The sequence below is a fragment of the Poecilia formosa genome, unplaced genomic scaffold (assembly GCF_000485575.1).
Source record: "Poecilia formosa unplaced genomic scaffold, Poecilia_formosa-5.1.2 Scaffold72, whole genome shotgun sequence".
NCBI classification, from domain to species: domain Eukaryota; kingdom Metazoa; phylum Chordata; class Actinopteri; order Cyprinodontiformes; family Poeciliidae; genus Poecilia; species Poecilia formosa.
Window position 1 is genome coordinate 2,407,320 of NW_006800011.1, and position 15,099 is coordinate 2,422,418.

General features: G+C 38.1%; 1 protein-coding gene across 7 annotated transcripts in view; it reads left to right on the forward strand.

Annotated features, from left to right (window-relative positions):
* The window catches only part of myo3a (myosin IIIA), a 72,340-nt gene that overhangs the window by 56,304 nt on the left and 937 nt on the right, over positions 1-15,099 (forward strand). For all 7 annotated transcript variants that reach the window (XM_016673276.1, XM_016673278.1, XM_016673279.1 and 4 more), the window contains 11 exons: positions 993-1,073; positions 1,337-1,542; positions 1,627-1,738; positions 2,528-2,690; positions 2,775-2,861; positions 2,945-3,068; positions 3,931-5,029; positions 5,955-6,096; positions 10,350-10,441; positions 11,504-11,544; positions 13,858-14,145. In XM_016673276.1, coding sequence (XP_016528762.1) covers positions 993-1,073; positions 1,337-1,542; positions 1,627-1,738; positions 2,528-2,690; positions 2,775-2,861; positions 2,945-3,068; positions 3,931-5,029; positions 5,955-6,096; positions 10,350-10,441; positions 11,504-11,544; positions 13,858-14,145 — 2,435 coding nt within the window. The remainder of the gene's footprint in view (positions 1-992; positions 1,074-1,336; positions 1,543-1,626; positions 1,739-2,527; positions 2,691-2,774; positions 2,862-2,944; positions 3,069-3,930; positions 5,030-5,954; positions 6,097-10,349; positions 10,442-11,503; positions 11,545-13,857; positions 14,146-15,099) is intronic.

Sequence of the window (15,099 nt, forward strand, 5' to 3'; positions counted from 1 at the left end):
CATCCAACTATACATCCAACTGTACATCCAACTGTGCATCCAACTGTACATTCAACTGTGCATCCAACTATAGATCCAACTAAACATCCAACTGTGCATCCAACTGTGCATCCAACTATACATCAAACAGTACATCCAACTGTACATCCAACTGTACATCCAACTGTACATCCAACTGTAGATCCAACTATAGATCCAACTGTACATCCAACTGTACATCCAACTGTGCATCCAACTGTACATCCAACTATACATCCAAGTGTACATCCAACTGTACATCCAACTAAACATCCAACTGTGCATCCAACTGAACATCCAACTGTACATCCAACTTTGCATCCAACTGTGCATCCAACTATACATCCAACAGTACATCCAACAGTGCATGCAACTGTTCATCCAACTTTGCATCCAACTTTGCATCCAACTGTGCGTCCAACTGTACATCAAACTGCATATCCATCCATCCATCCATCCATCCATCCATCCATCCATCCATCCATCCATCCATCCATCCATCCATCCATCCATCCATCCATCCATCAAACCATCCATCTCTGATCGACATGAACTAAAGAATAAATAAAGAATAAAACAAACTATTTAATTGGTGATTTCCTCATTCAAATTATAAATTGGATTCATTTCAAATTGTCAGTGTGAGATTGTTTTACTGCAGTCTTACATTAATTTATTTTAGGACTTTCTACACATCTTTATCAGTAATGTCAAATGGTGTTTGGAAAAGCAGGAGTGCAGAGTTGAAAAATGTCACATTGGGAGCAGAAGATTATAAATCCTGGCAGCTTTTTCCATCCATCTTTTCTCCACCACTTGCAACAAGTTTTAGGAGGAAACAAGTCAGTTTTTAAATAAATGTATTAATGGCCGTTTGATTCATCAAGGTTATGCTTAAAAACAAATTAGAAAACACTACAGGAAGTGCTTTCTAATCTAAAGTTGGTAATATGTGTTTGTTTTTTATTTTTTAGCCAACAGAACCTGGTGACACCCCGTACCATCCAAGAGAAACCACCAACATGAAGACGCAGACGGTGGCCTCGTACTTCAGGGTAATCCATCTTTAAAGGGCTGTTGTTCTTCCACACTTTGAAATCTTTACAAAAATATCAAAACCACTGAAGCTGTAACAAACACCACAATGAGAGAAGTCCAAATGTTCAAAGTGAGATTATTCTGCTGAAATAAACTGAATTAATTATTCAGCTTTTTACACATACCTGTAGATATGGAAGGTTTTTTTCTTTTTAGACAACCTGCTTTGTGTGAATGAAACTGATGTTAGCGTGAATCCAGCCTCTTTGTGTCATCACAGTACTCTCTGATGGACCTCCTGTCCAAGATGGTGGCCGGGCAGCCTCACTTCGTCCGCTGCATCAAGCCCAACAACGATCGCCATGCCAACAAGTTCGACCGGGAGAAGGTTCTGGTCCAGCTGCGCTACACCGGCGTCCTGGAAACTGCAAAGATCCGACGGCAGGGCTACTCCCATCGCATCCTGTTTGCTAACTTCATGAAGAGGTTAGCTTTCCGCAGACGAACCTCGTAACCTCGGCGGAAACTTTAACGCCTTTCCTGGCTGAATGAATGCGATGAATCCTGCAGGTACTACATCTTGGCATTTCACGCTCACGAAGAGCCGGCTGTGACTCCGGAGACGTGCGCCGCCATATTGGAGAAGGCAAAACTGGAAAACTGGGCAATGGGGAAGACCAAGGTGAGCAGAGATCATCGTCAAACAGATTAGCAATCAGTAGCTAAACTAGCGTTTGCCAGATCTAAAAGTTGTCTTATGTTCGACCTAATCTATTAAACACCATAAATTATGTCGAAACATAATTTGTGAATCCTAATTAGCTCCAGAGCAAAGTGAATGCCCAGCTTAAGCGGACAGTTCAGCAATTACAATCACATTTTGCACATTTCTGTACTTAAATTTGGGTTTTAACTGCGTCTAAAAACAGACCAAACATTTCAAAACCACCAAGACATTTTTAGCTGAAGTTAATGCTTTTTGGTTTTGGGAAAATGAGCCATTTTGAAAACCTTCTGATTGTTAAGTCACATTCAAAAGCCTCAGTCTCGTCACCTAGCAACCCAAGCTGCGCTCCAGCACCTTTGGTCAGCTGGTTTTATCGCTGTATTTACTGTACAATGGCTCCTAGGGAAAAAAAAGTCTTACCACCCCGAAACCATTTGCTACATTCTTGTTGATTGGTGAAGGATCCCCCACTTCTACTTTTCAAAGATGTACAGTTGTATAATTGCGCATCTGTTTGCAGCCATTTTCACAAGTGAGTGTAAACATTGAGTTGGGGGCGTGGCCAGCAGCATATTATTTGGGTTTAAAGTGACAAAAACAGCAAACTCTGAAAGGACCAGACTAAACTCTCATAATTTAAAAATTATTTTATGCAAAAAATGTTTGGTTTAGACCATAAAGACATCCTTAGGTGACCTTTAACCTCCAACTGTCTTAGCATTTCCTCCATGTTGCGCTCCTCAGGTGTTCCTGAAGTATTACCACGTCGAACATCTGAACCTGATGGTGCAGCAGGCGACGCAGAGGATCATTCTGCTCCAGGCTTGTGTCCGAGGCTGGCTGGGAGCCAAACGGTACCGGAAGACGCTGAAAGAGCGAGAACAAAGCGCTCTGGTTCTGCAGTCAGGTGGGTCGGTCCGCGCTCACGCTTCACACTCAAAACACAATCAAATCTCCAAACATTTATGCTGATTCATGCTTTCCTCTGCAGCTTACAGAGGTCACAAAGTTCGGAAGAAAGTAGCCGACGATAAAATCAAAGTGAAATTTGACACTTTTATAATCCAATTTCAGGCTGGTAAGAAAACTATGGAGACAAAACTTCATATTTGAGTGTAAGATTCTTTATTTTACTTTGGTTGACTGCTTTGCTTGCTTCAGTTTGCAGAGGATATCTGGCAAGGAAGACGTACAAGGAGATGGTAGATGAGAAAAACAAGGCAGCTACCAAGATCCAGGCTCGCTACAGAGGCCACAAGGAGCGGAAAAGCTTTCAACGGAAACGGTAGGAGAGAACCAACATTTTAATATTCATTAATGAGCAAAAATGTTCACATCCTTTGAATTCTTTACATTTTCATACAGTAGAAGCAATTTTTTCACTTCATTTTATTATTTTTACAAAATTCTGTAAGAAAACCTTTTAGAAACTGTGAAAGACTCAAGATAAGTTCAATCAATACCTATGCATTGGAGGGGCCTAGTCAAAGTTCAGACTCAAATCTGGTTTGAAATCGGTTGAAATTTGGTTGAAAAGAAAAACTCTACGAACCTCGATCTCAGTTGGGTTGAAGTAAAGTCCACCAGGTTTCAAATGAATGTGAACAGCAAGCGGACTGGAGACCGCTCCAAAAGCAGGAAGTGGACTACAACGCAGGGCATTCTGGGTAAATACAGCCAAAACAAATGAAAGAGTTTAGGGCTAGCGGGAGAAATGGCTTGTAGTTTTTTACCAAACACAAAAGAGAAATCTGATGCTACGACATGAAGTTGCGCTCATTGTTTTCTTCAGAGGTTTTTGTGACGTTTCCTTCAGTGGCTCTTTGTGCAGCGCCCCCACAGGCGAGGAGGGGAACAGATTTTTCAATTTGTTTTATCAACAAGAGTTTTTTTCCCCTTAATTGGCATGTTTCCATTAAGCAAATTTATTTCTGAAATGCTAAATTGCTCATGTCTGAGTTTTAAGATGTAAGAAAACTTTAAAAGCAACACTTTCACAGTTATATACAACATTTCATTGGTCTATAATATCAAATCCTTATAAAATAAAATGCCAAAATGTGGAAAAATGGAAGAGTTGTGAATACTTTTTCAATCAAAACATTCTCTTTTATGATTTCTGACAAAACCTGAAATGTTGTTTGTAGGGAAGCCAAAGAGAAGGAGAAAGCGGAGAACGCTGTTAAAGAAGAGGCACCAGAACCTGCTGATGAAACGGCGTCTAAAACAGAAACCAGTGAGGAAGAAGAAGCGAAAGCTGCTGTTGTTCTTCAGAGCAACTACCGAGGCTACAAAGAGAGAAAGAAATTCAAGGAGAGAAAGAAGACGATGGCCGGAGCGGAGCTGGAGATACCAAAAGAAAACAAGGAGAAAACTGTTAAAGACGGCAAGGAAACCGCGGCCAGCAGTCAGGAGAACAATGAGGAAGAGGATGAGAGCACCTACGAGGCAGAGGAGAACGACGACAGCGATAACACCCAGGTACCGGAAGACGAGGAAAACACGGAGGTGAGCGACGAAGCCGTGATTCAGGACGCAGAAACTGGAAACACGAGCGCGCAGGGAAAATCTCCAGACGAAGCTGCCAATCTGGAAGAGGAAACTAAAGCAGCGACTGTCATCCAGAGCAACTTCAGAGGCCACAAAGAGAGGAAGAGGCTGCAGGAGGAAGGCAAAGTCCCAGGTAAGAAGAAGGCGGAGCCAGAGACTCCAGGTGTTTCTTCTTCTGGTGATGATCCGGATGAGACGAAGGCAGCNGTGGTGATCCAAAGCAACTTCCGCGGACACAAGGAGCGGAAACGACTCGAGGAGGAAGGAAAGATCCCCAGGAGGAATAAGAAGGAATCTAAAAACAAAGAGGAACCCGTTCCCGATGAGCAGGAGAACGTTCCGGAGGCAGCGGACGAGGAGAAAGCAGCGACTGTCCTGCAGAGTAACTTCAGAGGACATCGGGACCGGAAGAAGCTGAAAGCTGAGAAAGAAGCGCGGCAGAAAGAGAAAGATGGCGGAGCAGTTCCTGACGAAGCGGAGCCGGGCGGGAAGGAGAACGACGAGGCGCTGGATGTTAGCAACGTGGCGATCGAGCGCAAAGAGGAGGAAGATCTGGAGAAAGAGAGGCGGGAGGAAGAGCACGCAGCGGTGAGAATCCAGAGCAACTTCAGGGGATATAAGGACCGGAAGAACCTGAAGGCCAACAGGGAGGCGGCCCGGACGGAAGCCGAGCAGCTGGAGAGTTTCTCCAAAGAGGTACGGTCCGGTCAGAACCGAACCAGCCTAGACACTCCTCACCGACATGACCCTCATCTACGGAAGAGGATTAGGGCACTGAAAAAATAATTCTGACTGTAATCTCAGAATTATGACTTCTTTTAGAATTGTTTTCTTCAAAATTCTGATTCTTTTTCTCAGAAATTTGACTTTCTTTTTTTAGAATTTTGACTTTTTTCTCCGAATTTTGGCTTTTTTCTCAGAATTTGTATTTTTGTCAGAATTTTGACTTTTTTCTCAGAATTTATTTTTCTCAGAATTTTGACATCTTTGAAATTATTTTTTCTCAAAATTCTTTTTTTTTCAGTTTTTCCTCAGAATTTTGATATTAATCTCTTAATTCTGACTTCAATCTCAGCGTCCTTACTTTTTTTCTAAGAATTTTATTCTAAGAATTCTGACTTTTAATTTCAAATTTAAAGTTCAAGTATGTAACTTTTATTTGAAAAAATAAAAGCTTTTTACATAGTTGTTAAAATAGTCACCATGTTGACACAGTTTCATATAAAACAGAAAATCTGTCAAAAATATCATGCTCATTCTTGTGCTATTATTGCCATCTGAAGAAATGCACCTTTTCTGACCAAAAACAACCAATCAGAGCCAAGAGGCGGGTCTTGGCGCTGTCAATCAACCTCGCGTATGCTGCTTAATGTGCTAATGGTGGAAAAAAGATTTATCGTCACAGGAAAACGGTTTACCCACGGTCATGCCTTGCTCTGATTGGTTACAGGTAGAGGAGCCATGTTTTTTTTATAAAAGTTGCATACTGCAGCTTTAAGTCTGTGATTAGTGACCAGAGCCACATTAGCTATAAACATTTTTTTCTTTCAGCATCGCTGGTTGGTGAAAGAAAACATCGTTATTCTTATTCTGCTCATATCTTCACTAATCTCCCCAACAGATCGCGGAGACTTCCCAGGACTTTGGGGCCCTGCAGCAGAAGCTGAATGAGATCATCCAGGCCCATCAATCAAACCCTGAAAACAATGGCATGTTTGTGAGAGGAAAAGCAATCAATGGCTACGCCCCGCAGATTCAGTCAGGTAAGATAAGTGAGATTGGCTTAGTGAGAAACAGATCATCAGCCAATGAATATCAGTCATACTCCCGGCAGACACTCAGCCGAGGTTAATGTGAACTTTGGGCTTTTGAAGGATAATTAATACTGTCACTTAAGAGAGAGATGGTTCGATTCTTTACTGTAGTTATGAGTCAAGGCATTAATAATCACCCAAACACAGAGACACCAACTGAGATAGGAAGCGATCCAATCAGCGTTTGGATCCTTTTCTTGAACTATTCAGCAGATTTTATTGCAACCTTTCTCGATCAGATGATGATTTTATCAAGGCAGCTATTTTTCTCCTGTCCTGTCGTGCAACTTCATTAGATCAGGAAAACCGAGAAAGTCAAGTGCCAAAACAGGAAGCGCCTCGCCACTTGATGTGTCATCAGAAGTGAAATTTGATTTGCACAGTTGATAGCTGTAATTGGTTTCAGGGCGGTGAGCGAGAGAAGCTGGAAACGGAAAGTTTGGAGTCTAAAAGCCCAGATGGCGCCTCGAATGTGACAGTCGAGATGGATTCAGGTGTCTGATGAAGTACTGGAATAATATTCTAACTGAAAATATTTTAAAAAATATTTACTTTGTCAATCATTTGATATTGTAATAAGGATATTGTATTGTATAAATATTGTATTGTAATTGTGTGTGTAACTCGAGTATTTCAGCTACTTATTATCACAATAAGTGCAACTTGTTCACTCTGCTGTTTCCATTTTAAATTTGCACTAAAATGTGTTAATATTCCGCTAATGTTGAAAAAACACAATTTTGCAATTGTGATGTTTCCATTGAATGATAAACGCAATTAAAAATCACACATAAATAAATTTGTTCGCGTGATAAATAATTAAAAAACATGCAGTTAGATTTTTCTCCAACCACTTCCTATCGTCTTCTTCGTGGTTTTTGCCAGTGGCAACATCCTGTTGTGTTTTTTTGACAGTAGCTGAATATTGACAAAGTAATGGAAGTAGCTGTGTTTCCATTGACCATAAAATTGCGTAATTTGACATTTTGAAAACAAATTTGGTTAATGGAAACACTCAAAAAAAGTTTGATTGTTAGAATGCTGTGGGTTTTTTGGCTTTATCAAAATCGTTTTATCTTGCAAAACTGCAATAGAAACACTTTTTTCACATCATATGAGTAACATGGTCAACAGCAGCATGTTGCCGCTGGTGGAAACCCCGAAGAAGACAAAGACAGGAAGTAGATGGAAAATGATGGCACCACATTTTTTTTATGATTTATCGCGTGAACAAACTTATTCACGTGTGATTTTTTTTAAAATTGTGTTTCTTATTTAATGGAAACACAGCAATTGTGAAATTGTGGGTTTTTTTACTTTAGCGGATTAGTGACAAAGTTCTGTGCTAATTTGAAATGGAAACACTCACTCAACTTTTCAATCTTAGTCATTTTAATTTTAAAAATTCAGCATATATTTTGAAGTACTTTCCTAAATTCATCATGTATCAAAATCATTTATCAAATCATCTAAACTATGGATTAGTAATTATTTTACAAAACACTTAATATTATTTTAAGAAAAGTTGCAATATTAAAATTAGAGTAACAGAATTAAATGGACATTTTACAGATTATGAAGTAAGTCTGACAAATTTTGACTACAAATATGTAAATTTTTTATAAAAGCTGTAAACATAAAACATTTTTAAATAAAGTAACACTGGATATTGAACGGCTCCTTTTTGAACTCTGTTACATTTAAACCTGCAACAGTGTTGAAATACAATGCTAATGTTAGCATTTTTCACCAATAGATGCTAGCTATAAACTATATTATCACTGTTTATATAGAGAACAGAGTTTATTATACTAGTAAACTCTATTTGTAACATTTAATCAAGACTGTTGAGCTGTTTTGTTATTTATTACTTAGCCAAACAGGAAGCTTTTTAACTAGTGGCTGTTTAGCTCAGCTGCTAACTTTACCAAAAACGACTAACCTGGTCCTGAAAAGCATCACAGAAATATTAACTGAAACTTAATGTACATAAGTGAACTTTGAAATTAAACTTTTACAGATTTTGTTACTATCCCACAAGGATTTGTAATGTTTTGCTTTGAGTATGCTAGGGTAAGCTAGCAAGCTGCTAGCTTCAGTTACATAGCATAAAAACTGACTTTAACACAGGATTCCAGCCATTTTTCTCACTGTTTGCAGTCACAGATTGAATAATCTGTGTAACTTCTAAGAGAAATTATCTGTTTCATCCACTCTAAGATCGTTTTTCAGCAATCTAATCCGTCTTCATTCTGGTGACACAGTAAGCTGAACCAGAATCATTAGCGCCACACGCAATGAAAGCAGACGAATGTCGGCCACACTGTTCTTCATAGAAAAGGTCAACAAAAGTTAATCATGTTTTGTGAGCCAACAATTACGGCAGAAATTAATTTGACGGTGTTTAAAATTAGCGTTAGTCGTCGGTGTGAAAGAGAATGACCTTTTAGATGGAGTTGTTTAATAACATTAGACACTTTTCATCTTCTTTACCTGGGAGCTTTTGCATATGATGGATTGTTTTTCTGCCAGTTTGAGTGTTAATAATAAGCAGCAAGCAAAGGTCAGTCTAATATGTTTATAATTGCAATAACATAGATGACTGATATTGCCTAGCAGAGCTCTGAAGGGAAATTATGACAAATTGCAGGTTTGGTAGAAGTCAGACATTTTGTGACGACACAACATGGGCGTTAAATCATTTATTTGTTTTATTTATGTGAAATTTACAGCAGGAAAAGCCTTTATGGACAAATATACCTCAAAAGTGACCAAAGTGCTTCACAATAATTATTACATCATAGGTAGATAAATGATCAAATAAGAAATGATAATAAAATTGGCAGTAAAATACCAAGTAAATAATAATATGAATGAAAACCAAGACATACTTAATATAAGTACCAAGTTTTTCCCTTTATTTAAGTTTTTTTTATCTATGTTAAAAAGATTCAGACCTTTTGATAATTTTCTGTTCTACAGTAAATCCATATAATGTTTTTGTTTTGTTTTGTAGAAATTTTGGTGTGTATTTCTGGACATTTTTTAAAGGTGATATGTTTTGCAAATCCATATTTTGGACATTTTTATTCTTCCATTTTGGTCTTAGCTGCTTCTGAAAACAGACCAAACGCCTTTCGGCAATAAATTCATGTTTTTAGTGTCTGGAAAATGAGCCATTTCAAAAACCTTCCAAATGTAACGTCACAAATCAGAAGGCACTGCGCCGTTACCTAGCAACCCAAGTGAAGCCCAGCCCGTTACCTAACAACCCAAGCAGAGCTCCAGCAGGTTTGGTCAGCTGATTTTACTGCTGTACAACGGAAAAGACGAGTGTTTTATTATTGACTTATTATCCAGAAACTGCTTTCTGCATTCTTGTTGGTTGTGCAGGAGGCTCCACTTCTGCTTTTCAAAGTTGTATGGTTGTATTATTGCACATCTGTTTGCAGCCATTTTAACGAGCGAGTGTGAGTGGGGGGGCGTGGCCATCAGCAGATTATTTGGATTTAAAGTGACAGGACGTCTTAAAACAGATCAAAATAGCCAGAACTGATCCAGCTAAAATCTCATTATCAAAGAATGATTTTAAACAAAAAATGTAATAAACATGTTTACTACATGTTTATTACTAGCTAAAAGGGCACATAAAAAAAACCCTAAAGGTTCATCATAATCAATTGAAGCGCCACCTGTACGATGAAATGGTAAAAGATATTTTGTTACAGAAATGTGATCGACAGCATTCATGTCTCATCTTGTTATATGAAAATATATTCATGTAAAGTTTAGTGGAAGGAAAAACGGTGGCAGAAAAAATTTAAGATAGTGGTCGCCTTGTAAACATCATCGAATTTGTTTTTTAGCAAGTAAGTTGATATTTATTGGTTCTAAAGTTATAAATGTACATTTATCAGATTTTAAATAAAGAATTTTGCATGAGAAATTAATGTTTATGCATTTCTAGAATGGGTTTGTATTAAAAATTTCAGTTTTACACACAAAAATACTCTTTCTGGACTACCTTTACGTGACAACCAAGCTAAATGTAGAGCTATAAACACTAAAACTGTAACATTTTTCCAGTTTTGCCTTAGCAGAGGCGCAGTTGTGATTTCTTCTTTTGTTAGATTTCAGCCGCCTGAAGCTCCAAAACACCAAACTGCCACCTGACATTTTTAAATCTTTTTGTTGCTTTTCAGCTGACAAGAGATTTTCGAGAACCCCCCGCAGGACGCAGCAGCCAAAAACCCTGAACACGCCAGAGGACTCCACTTACTACACGCTCATTCATGTGAGTGGCAGAAAGAAAACGCTGATTGATTCGGGATTTTTCTGACGGCAAACTTTGGAAACCGTAATTGCTTTCACAGATGGTGGTTTTTACAATGCACCATTGATTGGCTTGTTTTTTTATTTTATTGTGCTGGCGAGGCATTTACTGCCAAATTGACTGAAAAGAAAAAGTTCTCTATTTTTTGAAAATGTTTCTTTTGATTTTGTTTGTTTTTCTTTTTAATTTCAGCAAAGTGGACATTTTATTAACTTTATTCAGCCAAATGACTCATTTTTACAAGCCAACTTCGCGGTACCGTAACTCCATGGCACGTTGCACAATCTGAAAAATTCCCACTGTTTCTGAAAGAGGAGACGTTGAACATTCCAGCCAATATCGGGTTATTATGGTAATTTTACCTACGCCGCTGCAGGAAGCATGTTTTCTTCATTTTAATCTCATAAAACACTCTTTTAATGGAATGTAAGAGGAGAAATTGACAAAATGATTTACTCCCAGGACATTTGAAGAACTTTGTACAATTAAAATAAGCAAAAATATCCAGGCGGAGATTTTAAATTTAGGACTAAAGGGTTTTAACTAACTTTAATCTGCTACTTTTTCAGTTTATATCAAACTGATTTGAAAAAAATGACAAATTTACTGGAAATCTTATTAAGGATACCAACATACAAAAGGAGTAATAACAATTTAAACAACCAGCTTTTGATTTGATTAATAAATAAACACAGATAAAGTCAAATTTACTGGTATTTCCTTATGAAATATGAATTTACTGAAATAAAAATGGTGGCAGATTATGTCACAAATAATCCCAGTCATCAATTTAATTTATTAAATATCAATTATATATAATTATTTTATTATTAGTAGGTTCCTCAATATGTTTTCACATGTTTCTCTAGAAAATCATCCTGGAATTTTCTTCCCAATGAAAATATATCCAACCTTTTATTTTCTCTAAGTCAAACTTGTTAATTGTTTGTTTTATGTTTCTTTTTCGTCATTTTTTCATTCACTCAAACAGTAATATTTGCTTTTTTCCGTCTTCCCACTCAGAGATCTGTCCAGGACGATAAACGCAAACCCAGAAAAGAGGAGTAAGTATCTCATTCTCACTAAAGTTTGTTTTTTAAGTTTCAAGCAAAAGCTTGATTGTAATCAAAACTAAACCTGAAACGATTAATCAGATTCATCAATTACTGAAATAATCAACTAATTTAGTGATCGATTAATCATTAACTGGATATACAGACTCAAAAAAGGCCAAATCCTGAAAGAATAACACAGTCGAAGAAGCAAGTAAGCCAAAACTGCAAATATTTATACATATTGCATTTAATACGTAAAAACAATACAATTCGCAACTTTTGCTTCACCTGGTTCAAATTACGTTAAAAACAATCTCTTAAGCACCTTTTGCTATCAAATAATTAATTGGTTAATTGAAGAAAAATAACATCAGTACCTGGTATTGATGTTAAGTTGATTAGAAAGGCCTGAGCTGAACTGATGTTAGAAGTATTTTTTTAGCTGCAGATTAATCCTTTGCTACAAATGATAAAGCACACAAGAAATGCATTTTAGGCAAAAAAAATATTTTAAAAAGAAGGTGAATATTAGTTTATGAGTATCTTTTAATGTATTTCTAAAGCGGTTTAATGAAAAATCTGCAGAATGTGCTCATTTTTTATCCGATTAATCAATTAATCGTCAGATAAATCGATTAATTGATTACTAAAACACTCACATCCTCTCTAAAGTTTTCATTCAAGTTAGCTTCACTAATATTTATCATACCTGTGAATGAAGTTATTATTCTCTTTAAGAAATAAGTTAAGCTCTTAAAATTCCTGCAATTTGACCTGGAAAGTGCCGGAGCATTTTGGGAAGTGAGTGTCCATGTGAGAGTTCATGCATATTTATGTTGTGCAGAAGCCACAAGGTGAGTTTACCGCCCAGAGCGAGGAAGTGAAGATAGACAGATAGGGCTGGCTGAACAAGCAAGAGGTGCTTTATCACTACGGCTTGAAGAAAACACTCACACACACACATACACACACACACACAGACACTCGACTCCACGATGCTCTAAACATCAAGGCGAATAATTTGTTAGCAGATAAATAAAGCCAGGAATGGACAGGAGTAGTTTACATGCATCATTAAGGATGAGAAGGTCAGGAGAAACGATGGAGCTGACAGCAGAGGAGGTGGGAGATGGGAAAACGTTGGTGATAAGGAGTGAATTGTACTGCGAGTAAATGATAATAAATGGGCAAAAGAAGGAGAAGCAGCAAGGGAGGCTATGCTGAAGGTATGTAGAGATTATAGGCACAGCTGCTTTAACGTCTCTGTAAGATGCAACATGATGGGATGAAGCATCCTGAAGGGTCCTGGAAATCCTCCACTTATTCTGGAAAAGTGATTTTACAAAAAGAAACATATGATTTAACATATTAGTCTAGTTTCTGCAGATCTAGAAAACAGTGAAAACTTTTGCTTTGGTTCTACAGAGCAGGATCACTTTTTAAAATGTTGCACCATCTTTTATGAACTGGGAACATTATCATGAGTTCTTCATAGTTTTAGCAACCCTCAAATATCTGGATCACTGTTTTATGGCCAGTACAAAATAATATATCGATTCAGGACATTTAAACTAGTCTAAATTGTAAATATGTAAATGGGGTCCAATTATGCAAAATTTACATTTTGCATGTTTTTGTACTTTTATTTGGGTCTCTGCTGCTTCTAACAACAACCCAAGCTCTAAAAAAGATGTTTTTGGTGAAGATGAGCTTTCAAAAACCTCCCACTAAGTCTAATTCAACAGGCGCTACGCTGTTACCTAGCAACCAAAGTATAGCTCCACCATGTTTGGTCAGTTAGTTTTACCGCTGTGCAATGGCTGCTGGAAAAGACAAGCGTTTTGTTGTTGACTTGCCATCCAAAAACCACTTGCTGCATTCTTGTTGGTTGTGCAGGAGGCTCCACTTCTGCTTTTCAAAGATGCACTGTTGTATAATTGCATATCTGTTTGCAGCCATTTTCAGGGGTCGTGTAAACTTTGAGTTGGGGGGCGTGGCCACCAGCAGATTATCTGGATTTAAAGTGACAAGACTCCCTAAAATGCCTCATTCCAAACTGAGAATAAAATCTTATTATCTAACTAATTAGGATTGTCACAAAAACAAATTTTGCAGAACAATAAATGGTCCCAGATGTTATTCCGATAAACGATAATATTGTTGTTTTGAGACCATTGTCAATTAATATATTGATAATGGCATAATAATACAAGAACACATTCTCAAAAATCAATCAACTTAAAATTTTTATGAACATTTAACTCTGAAAAACAAAATTGTCCTTCAGAAAATGTCTGGATCAGACCTGTGTTTGTTCTCCAGTCCAGGGAAGCTGCTTGATGTGGACGACCAGTACTACCGCACCCTGTCCACCAGCCGGCCCGAACCCTCCAGCTCGGCCAGGGGGATGCCGGAGAGGAGACAGTCTGTAGAGAGGAGACAGTCCATGGAGCGAAGACAGTCCATGGACAGGAGACGGTCCACGGCCCGCAGTCACCACGGGGACAGACGGCTGTCCACGGACCAAAGGTCGGCAGGTTCTAGTCGACAGATGAGGGAGAGGGCGGTCACTGAGCCCGAGCTTCCCAGACCCGCAAAGCAAGACAACAGGTATGTCCTCAAAGGTTCTCGATGTGGAGAAGACAATATTTTAAAAGACTGTTGGGTGGTCCGGCTCAGTTAGACCCTCGTTTTCCTTTTTGAAAGTAAAGGTAATTTTATAGCACATTTTCAGCAACAAGGCAATACAAAGAGCTTTACAGGAATTAAAAGGAAATACAAACAAAATAACAAACCGAAGGAAAGAGCAAAAGAAGAAAAATAATCTAATAATGTTGATCCAAAGTAAATAAATTAGATACTCCTATTCATGGTTGGTAGATAAGTATAAGTAAGTATCTTCTGGTCTAATTCCTTTTCTGGGTTGGAAGAACAGAAGTCTAAAGCGTAGTTGCTAAGGTAGTTTTTCTGAATTCTAAGTTTGTTCTAATCTCTGTTCTGGGTTGCTAAATAAGTGTAAGTAAGTAATCTCTGGACTTTCTAAGTGTGCTCTAAATTTGTAAACGTAATGAGTACTCCACAGTTTCTAGTTTTTACTTAGTTTCTAAGTAAAAACTAAGTTTAAGAAAAATTATACTTATATTTGTGTCTCAACTGCTTTTTAAAACAACCCAAGCACTTTAACAAAAAACACTAATCTGTTCTGTGCCAATGAGTTAATGTTTTTTGGTTTCTGGAAAATCAGTTTCAAAACCTTCCAGTTATTGAGTCGCATTCCATGGGAACTGCACCGTTACCTAGCAACCCCAGCTGAGCCAAGCCCTGTTACCTAGCAACCCCAGCCGAGGCAAGCCCCGTTGCTTAGCAACCAAGATGAGTTCCAAAACGTTTGGTCAGCTGGCTGGCATTTTGTGTAGCCCTCGGGTTCTCTGGCAGACCGTTCCACTAACGGGTTTCATAATACTGGAAAGAACCAAAAGTGTGAGTTCTGACTCTGAGAACACTTAAAAACCAGTAAAAGAATCTTAAAATCAATCCTGAGACGTACTGGGAACAGGTGTGATG